At 32.1% G+C, this 9,642-nt stretch overlaps 1 protein-coding gene across 2 annotated transcripts; it reads left to right on the top strand.

Annotated features, from left to right (window-relative positions):
* The first annotated feature begins 3,592 nt into the window (after positions 1-3,592).
* LOC113075909 (anaphase-promoting complex subunit 16) lies at positions 3,593-5,913 on the top strand. Of its 2 annotated transcripts, none has more exons than XM_026248564.1 (4): positions 3,593-3,667; positions 4,272-4,420; positions 4,690-4,764; positions 5,530-5,913. In XM_026248564.1, exons 2-4 carry the CDS (start codon positions 4,279-4,281, stop codon positions 5,637-5,639), a joined length of 327 nt encoding a protein of 108 aa, XP_026104349.1. In that variant the 5' UTR covers positions 3,593-3,667; positions 4,272-4,278; the 3' UTR covers positions 5,640-5,913. The 2 variants fall into 2 exon arrangements, with proteins under 2 accessions (XP_026104349.1, XP_026104350.1); XM_026248565.1 differs by having other exon boundaries at positions 3,625-3,663.
* The last annotated feature ends 3,729 nt before the right edge of the window (positions 5,914-9,642 follow it).

Here is a 9,642-nt window from a genome sequence, read left to right as displayed (position 1 = left end):
TCATCCCTTCAAAAGAACCAGGATCCTCACAATTAATGTTTAGATCTGTGATATCTTAAAACGCTATATGGGCATTTATATAATGAATATAAACTTTCATGACAGTTAAGCTCTACAATAAAGGAGTATTTTTATTATTATTATTATTATTATTGTAATAATATAAATTAAAGATACAAAAAAATAAAATATTACAATATGTATCCTTATCCAGTAAATAATAAACTGGAAAAGTCACTGGTTAAAAAATAAAAAATTCTAAATCTGAAATAAAACCATTCAAATTAATAAAATCATAAAACTATATGCACCCGTGTAATTATTATACTTTCTATGCTAAGTTCTAAAATATTTTATTGGATAGAATAATATTGATGATATCATGCTTTAAAAAATATTAAAATTAAAATATTAAAAATATTTTTTTCATACAATATTTTTAACCTCTATGCAGTAAATAACTGGAGAAGTCATGCCATTGGTTAAAAATACTTTTAGTTTTGGGAGAAAAAACAACAAAAACAAAAACAACATTTAATTAATAAAATCAAAAGGCTATGCATCTGTATAATGAATAAAAAATTATATTCTAATTTCTAAAATGTTTTAATATTTTATTGGATAGAAATTGAGTTGAAATACTTTTTGATATATTAAAATATAATATTTTTAAATTATAAATGTCTGATAACTTTATAATTGTTTTAAAGTATTTTAAAATGTAATATAATGTATACATATATAACTGCATATAATATATCTATAATAATTCTGTCAAACGATTAATTGCATAAAAAATATACGTTGTGTATCTAATCTGTATATTTATTATGTAATTTATAAATACAAACACATGCATGAATATATATATATATATATATATATATATAATATATATATATATATATATATATATATATATATAAGAAACATTTATTATTAATTATTGATAATAATTATACACAGTACACATACATATAGCTTTGTCTGCATGTTTAGTGTGTGTGGGTTTGTTTATTTACATTTAGCAATTTAGAAGATGCTTTTATCCAAAGCGACTTGCAAATGAGGACACTTTAATGTAATGTAGAATTTTGTAATGTAAAAGACGCATATGCAAGGGTGTAGAAAAACCTGAAGAGCTTTCTGTGTCTGAGGTCCACAACAGAGCCTCATTTTAACAGTATAGCGCCACCTGCTGGACACTGACTGACAGCAACACAACAAAACACTTTCAAACAGTGCATCGATAATGACAAAACAAGCTTTAAAATCAGCTAAGATAACTTAACATCAAAGATTTCCTATTTTATTTCACTCTCTCAAAAATAACCAAGATTCCCACAATCATTAAAAACCTGGGAGTCTCTTTTAAAACACTTTTAGATCTGGAAAACCAAACTAATAAAATCTTTAAAAAATAAAACATTCATGAATATACCATTTTATGCCAAGCTCTGAAATGTATATATCCTTATATATAAATATATCCGTACCCAATAAAACACTGTATAAAGAATTTACTATTTTCATGTTTAAAATATTCCATTGGATATAAAAAATTGTTTTATGTATATTATACACTATTAATAACATATTGTATTCATAAATATTTAATTGTTTTAAAATTACATTAAAATATTTGTAATCCTAATGCAGTAAATCATGAACAACTGGCAAATGCTTTGATTAAAAAGAGCAGAAATTAATAGACTAAAATTAAATAAATAAATAAAATAAAAATTGCACATGCAAACTGTTCCATCAAAATGCTCTTTATACTATTTATATTAATATTTATAATGAATAATATAAATAACTGATTATTAATGCATAAATCAATTGCAAAACAGAGAACTGTGATGCATTCATCAGCAAATCCCAGAGCAGTGTTGTAGTGTCTCGGTTTAGGCTCACAGCTTCAGGCTTCATTTACAAGTCCGTTATTATTATTCAGGGTGAAATTCATAAATATTTTGCATGACAGAATCAGCGGTTACTATGGAAAGCAGCTGATGGGGGACTCGGACGTGACCCTTCAGAGAGATTTAGTGACACAAACAGCAAACTCGCATGTGCTCCAGAGAGTAGATGTTAAAACAGAGAGTGAACGATGTTGTTTACTGGATTTGATTCTCAGAATGATTTGAACTAAGGGAACAGAAGTTCTGAGAAAGCAGGCGTAGTCTCTTCTGGACGGGACAAGCTGCTCCTGCCCTAAAAAAACAACAAGAAGTGTGTGTGTGTGTGTGTGTGTCTTTGCATGGTAACACTATAGTTTTTGTAAAAGCAGATTTGTTTTCTACAATTACTGTTACATTTTTACACAATAACAAACAATGAAGAGTAGAAATTGTTGCTCATCAGTGTGAGTTACTTCACTTATGTCAGTTATATTTAATCTTCTCTAATGTTGTAATCATGTATGATGTCTGGATTGAGATTTAAAACTATGTGAACTATGCATTGACCACCGTTCAAAAGTTTTTGTTCGGTGAGATTTATGGTTTTGAGTCTCTTCTGCTTACTAAGGCAGCATGAATTTCATAAAAAAATACTGTAAAATCATTAAATATTATTATGATTAAAAAACACTGTTTTCTGTGTGAATCTGTGTTAAAGTGTAATGTATTTCTGTGATGCTCCGCTGTATTTTCAGCATCATTCCTCCAGTCTTCAGTGTCACATGATCTTCAGAAATCATTCTGATATAATGATAAGTTTAAACAAGTTAAACAAGTACAAAAATTACTACAACTAAAAGTAATATAAAATTGAAGCCAAATAGTCGCATTATAAAATGAAAATAAATGCACAGTAAAACATTAAAACTAAAATCACAACTATTAAAGATATGTTTCGTTAATTAAAATAAATGGAAAACTAAAGTGAAATAACTGTAAATTAACTGAAATTAATTTATTTGTCATCGGATATTTATAATTTATATTTAATTTTTTTTCAGGCAATATTTATATTTAAGATTCAATTAAAAACACTTTTAGTAGGTTTTATTTTGTGAATTGTCATTTTTATTAAAGGGTTTTTTTATCTTTAGCTTTAAATTTTATTTCCGTTTAAGTCATTTTTGTACTTTATCTTATACTGCTTTCAAAACACACACACACATTGAACTTGAACTTAAATTTATTTTAGTTAATTAAAATAAAATGTCAATATTTTTTATGAAAGCTTAAATGTATTTTATTTTAGTTAGCTGCCAAAGGCAACTTTTAATAGTTTTAATGTAAGTATTAGTGTGTGTGTGCTTTTGTCATATTTATTAGGGTTTTTTATATTTCTTTTCAGCTTAAATTTTAGGTTTTTTTATTTACATTTTTGTTTTTTTTTCCTCTTAAATGTTTTATTTCAGTTAGTCATTCGTCAAGGCAACCCTTGTGAGTTTTCTCTTACATTTAAGATGAAGAGTTAAAATGGCTAACATTATTATTGTAAAATATAACTATATAAAATAATAATGCACAAAGTCCAAAAAATATATAATTTAAAAAAATGAAGAAAAATAAATAAATGGGCCTCACGTCACGTTGGCCTTTTTCCGCCGCGACGCTAGGGGGCGCTCTGACGTCATATCAGCGTCAAACTGACGTAAACAACGTAACGCACTGAAGAAACGTCAACGGCGGCTTCGCAGCGACTGACGCAGGTTATCAACAAAAACTACACGATTTTAACACATATTTAACTTTCTTGTTATCCTTTTTTTTAGTGTATTGCTCTTAAAATGGTAATTAAGTGAGGAATAATAATAGTAGCGCATAATTTACGCTCTACGAGTGTTCAAATTATAGATACCGTTTAATTTCCTGTATTTAAAACTAAAATCTCAAAGTTAAAAGAACTAATACAATGAAATGTTGTATTTGTGTCTCTCTGATTGCTCTCTGTGTGTATAGTGTTTTCTCTAGGCTGCTATATAATGCTTTTTATTCAAAGCGTGAAGTTTTGTGTCGTGTTTACATTTGTCCCACTGCTAATGTTGTAGTAAATATGTATTACAGTATTCTCTGTTTATTAGTAATGTAGTCTACAGTGTGTATTAGAAAACCAGGTTTTACCCAAACAGTGCTAGAGATTGAATGAATCTGTAATCTATAGTGTTGTAGAAACTGAAGTAGATGTGTTTAGTTCATTGAGAACCGTCTTTCCTGTCCTCTTTTGCTGTTTTAATGTGTTTTTGGTGTGTTTTGATGTGTGTTTGGTTTGTTTTTATATGTTTTTGGTGTGTTTTACTGTGTTGTGATCTGTAGGTAGTGAATGGCAGCGTCTTCGTCCTCGTCCTCGGCTGGAGGAGTCAGCGGCAGCTCGGTCACCGGATCCGGCTTCAGTGCTTCCGAGCTCATCCCGCCCAGGAAAGTGCTGTACACGTATCCCAAAGGAGCCGGAGAGATGATGGAGGGTGTGTTCTTTCTTTAGCATCGCTGAATAACATTTCCATCCCTCTAAAGCTCAGAAATGCCTAATCGGGTTGCCACATAAGCCTGTTATATAAACTGTTATGGAACATTTTTTCCCAGTTCCCTGGTGCCGTTTTGTTTGTGAAATCCTTTTTGAATCTGATCGTGGTTTCTGGGTCATTTTCCCAGTGTTTCCCAGACTCTGTGATCTACAGTGTGTTTGTCACAATGCTGATCTACTGCATGCATACCTTTGCTTTTTTCCCCACAGATGGATCTGATCGATTTTTATGCGAGTCTGTGTTCAGCTATCAAGTTGCAACCACACTGAAGCAGGTGAAACATGGTGAGCGCAAATAAAAAAAATGAACAAAACACACCTATGTAGTTCACCCTCAGGTCATCTGAGATGTGGATGAGTGTGTGTCTTCATCAGGTTTGTAGAAATGTAGCATTGCATCAGTGTGTCATCAATGGATGCTCTGCAGTGAATGGGTGCCGTCAGAATAAGAGTCTGATAAAAACATCACAATAATCCACAGCACTCCAGTCCATCAGTGAACATCTGGAGAAGACAAAAGATTAAACAAATCCAGCATTAAGATGTTTTTAACTAAAATAATCCATAATAACACTTCCTCCAGTGAAAAAGTGCATCTCCTGTTGTCTCTCACAGATTAGTTTAGATCTGTTTAAACGCTGCTTGATCTGTGCAGATTTCTCTCCTGATTCAGACCAGAACACTTTTTCACTGGAGGAAGTGTTATTCTGGATTATAGACTCTATGTGTTTGAGTTAAAATCATCTTAATGCTGGATGTGTTTCAGGTTTTGTCTTCTCCAGATGTTCACTGATGGACTGGAGTGCTGTGGATTATTGGGATGTTTTTATCAGACTCTCATTCTGACGGCACCCATTCACTGCAGAGCATCCATTGATGAGACACTGATGCAGTTCATTTCTCCTGATAAAGAAACCTAATCTTGAATGACCTGAGGATGAACACATTTTCAGCATATTCTCATTTTTGTATGACATATTCCTTTAAAGTTATGTGCGTGTTAGAGTTTGAGCATCACCGAAGGTTGATCCTGATTGTCTCTGATCTCAGATCAGCAGGTGTCACGCATGGAGCGTCTGGCCGGACTGGTGGAGCAGCTGGAGGCGGATGAGTGGAAATATAAACCCATCGAGCAGCTCCTGGGGTTCACGACCTCATGACTGCGTTCAGAACTGACGGATCAGTTTTTCTGCTCGTACACATATTCATTGGTTTTTACCCGTCTTGAATCAGCTGAAGTTCATACGAATGTACTGTAGGTGTATGTTGTGTTGTTTTGTTTTGCACTGCTTTATAATCATCAGTGTTTGTGATCACGTGTGTAAATATGCATTGTGTTTATAGATACAGCATTAGGAATACTTTAAAATAATAGCCCCTTGTTTTCAGTGTGGATTTGTATATGTATGACAATAAAAGCCTTTTTAAGCACAATTCATAAGGTTGCATGAATTCATTTAAATAATGCGTTAAAATCTACTTAAACATTAACATACAATCTGTACTGAGTTTATTTACTTTAATGTGCTCAATAAATAAAATGCATGTATTTGAATTGCACATTGGATTATACAGTTTTAAAATTAATAAACTAGTTCATGTAGTGTGATGCAAAACTAAATAAATTTCAAAATTGCTTAGATTCAGCATAAATATATTGTGTGCAAAAACAATTGCATTTATTCTGTTAAAGGTCCCGTTTTTCGCGCTTTTTTGAAGCTTTGATTGTGTTTACAGTGTGCAATATAACATGTGTTCATGTTTCGCGTGTAAAAACAGTAGCTATTTTTCACACAATTCACCTATCTGTATACCGCTGTTTTCACTGTCATAAAAACGGGCTGATGACTTCCTTGTTCTATAAAGTCCCTCCTTCAGAAATACGTATCGAGTTCTGATTGGGCCAGCGGTTCCTGTGCTGTGATTCGACAGCAGCTGAGTTGCCCTCTGGTAACGCGATTGGACTAGTTTTGAGAATTTTGGACTTGTCCTCATTCAGTTTGTTTTTGGTCAGATTTCTGTTCCTTTATTAAGGCTCATATCATGTCCAGCTTTCAACTGTGCTTTAAAAATGTATTATTTGGTTTTTTCTCTTATGACAAATCTTACCATAAGGAATATTATTTAATTAATCTGCTTCTTCTGTTAGCTAAATTTAGTATTCATGAATGTAAATTTGGAGGAAATAAGCCTTTATTTTAGAAATTTTGCAATACCTAAATACAATAGTGGGGCTGAAAAATAAGAAAGCTGCAAAATGCGTTTCAATCTGTAAGCATTTTCACATCTTTAGCCTTTAAATTTTTTTCTGAATTTGTATATGTATTTGTATGTCTGTTTATTTGCTTTACTTTTTGTACCCCCTGACTGCAGTTGTAATTCCTAAATGTCAAATAAAAAAAATAAAAAAATAAAAAATAAAAACTAGTTTTGAGAAGCAAGTGTGCAGGAGCATGTGCTGGAGATGAACTTATAATCACAGGAGCATCTTTACTAACGAGATGCACATGAAAATCGCATTTGATTTTTTGCACAGCCCTAACATCTAGTTAACGAAGCTAAACAGCATTGCCCTTTGTGTAATAAGTTACAGAAACTGTTAAACGCACCAACTTAAATAATAAAATACACTTACAGTTGTGGTCCATAAACAATGCCTTCTCCATACAAAGAGGGAACTGCTCCATCTTTCAAGAATAATCTTTGTGCGAATCCGGCATTAAACTGATTGAGATTGAGGAAGCTGTCCTCAGTGTGCTGCACATAGTTTTACATGTGGATTATAATTTTCGGAACCGAGTTAAACACAAATTGTAAGCATTAATCTCCAAGTACAGCGTCCCTGGGAAGCCCAAACAAAGGTGATTGGACTCCCAGATGAAAATAACGACATGGCGACAAACACAAACAAAGCTCTTCCTTCTTCTCCGTAGGAGCGCACCAAGGCCACGCCCCCTGTTTGTGTATTCATGTGGGCGGTGGTTAGTCAAAAAACTGTTTTAGTGACGTCATTGCTGAAGGAACTAGAGGGATGTAGTCCAAACTGGTCGTGCATTTGTAGGCGAATTCTGTAAAATAAAATATCTCGCTTGGCATTGAACTTTGAGCTTTGGAATTTTACAGATATTATTTATACTCTAACAACAACATTACACACTAACTAAAGTTTAAAACATGGGATCACGAAGAAGGGGACCTTTATTAAAAGTATGAACATGATTTAAATATGTATAGCTGTCTGACTAGCAATATTCAGTTAGTTAAAATGCATTGATTGAAACATTTATAATAAAATATTTTTATATTTATAATATAAATATACCTGGTTATTTTGTGTTTAAAAAACAGTTTTACAAAGTTTTGACAAAGACACATCACATTATGTTTAAAAATTAATGTTAAAACTTGAAATATTATATGCAATTCGAAGAGAAAATTCTATTTTAATATGCTTGTTTTTTAATGGGATATGTTTATTATGTTTTATTCGTTTTCTTATTAGTATTTCATTTAATTATTATATTTATTAGGGTTTTTTTATTTTATCATATTGTATTTTTGAATTATAATGTTTTTGTAAACAAAAACTAAACAACTTGCTCTGCTTTTGAACCACCTTTTCTTTCCAGAAATTGTCGATTATTAATCTGTCATGTTCAAATCTCTCAGAAAGTTCAAGCCATGCACCTGTCAATGCATTTTGTTATTCAAAGTGTAAGTCGTTTGCAAAGAGCAAAAGTGTGTCACATTTACATTCCTTCCTGTACAAAAATGTTTTTCGGTGACTCTAGTCAGTGTGTGTTTTCTCTAGTTATTATTAACTCAACTGAGCATGTGTGTGAGAAACTCTGTTTGGCTTGAACAGTGGCTGAAGGTTTATTTTGGAGACAGACGAGGGAATCGTGTGGGACACAATCCTGCAGGAACACAGAGAAGGGAACGAACGAAAGACAGCTGTGTGGAGATAAAAAATACGAGCCTCAGTCTTTGTCCTTGAGCTGAAGCTCCTACAGATAACAAACACATCACTCTTCTGTTCATCACCTACTTGCTGCTTTTCTGTGGAAATAATAGGAATAAAAGTTAAAGTTCATGTTAAAACTTGAGTGGGAAAGGGATAGCAATGCAATGTGAGCCTTGTGTAAACATCTCTTTGAGTTCCTGCAGATGCTTGATGATCCACTGAACGTCGCTAGATGTTTATCAGACTTTACTGAAGCAGGCTACAGAGATGTTTCTGAATGATAGTACTGAACGTTCTGTTCTGTTCTAGCTGAGATGATGATTGTCCACTTCTGCATTCAACAAAAGGGCTTTTCTAACTCACCACTAGGAAACACAGGGTGGAGCTCATGGAAGATGTTTGTCACAGCAAAAAGAAATTATATTTGGCATTAAATGGGAATGGAACAAATTTGGAAAGATATAAGACTACTAAAATATATCAGAAATAAACATTTTTCATCAAAATTGATTTTAAATTGTTTAATTCCTTTTGACATTTAATGCAGTTTTCCAATAATACAATCTCTCCAGAATTTGTAGATTTTTGACATTGTTATCATTCTCAATTAGTGATCCTTTTTATATTTTCATTTGAATACATTGTTGTTAATGATCAATTAAATGCAGTACAACCAATGTAATGATGCGTAAATATATATATATATATTCATACTAAATACAAAATTATATATATATATATATATATATATATATATATATATATAAAATTTTGTATTTAGTATGAATTAAGTAATTAGTATTAATATAATATAAACACATTTTAAATAATACATGTGTAATGGGTTTTAGAAGAAAATCCGTATGGTCTTTCAAATGGTCGTTTCTTAGCACATATTAAGATCTGCATTTTGCACAAACATTGCTCTTTTCTCTGTAAAATAACAGACTGTCGTTGATTTCATGGCATCATTTGGGTCATTCACTTAATGCCCATAAAATAAAGGCGGCTCTGTGAGATGTAAATAAAGTGGGACGGTATGTTTTGTTCCTGGACGGGGAACACGTGTCTTTGTTTTCGTCTGTAGGGAACTGTTTGTCCCGCTGAAGTACATCTGTGAAGTTTGGCTTCCGTCCAACAAACCTCCATTACATGATATATATAGGAATGTGTGCATTTACTTGAATAAAAGTCCATCT

Source organism: Carassius auratus, unplaced genomic scaffold, assembly GCF_003368295.1.
Source record: "Carassius auratus strain Wakin unplaced genomic scaffold, ASM336829v1 scaf_tig00017980, whole genome shotgun sequence".
NCBI lineage: Eukaryota > Metazoa > Chordata > Actinopteri > Cypriniformes > Cyprinidae > Carassius > Carassius auratus.
Note: the sequence above shows the minus strand (reverse complement) of the source record. Positions and strands in the feature narration are given on the sequence as shown.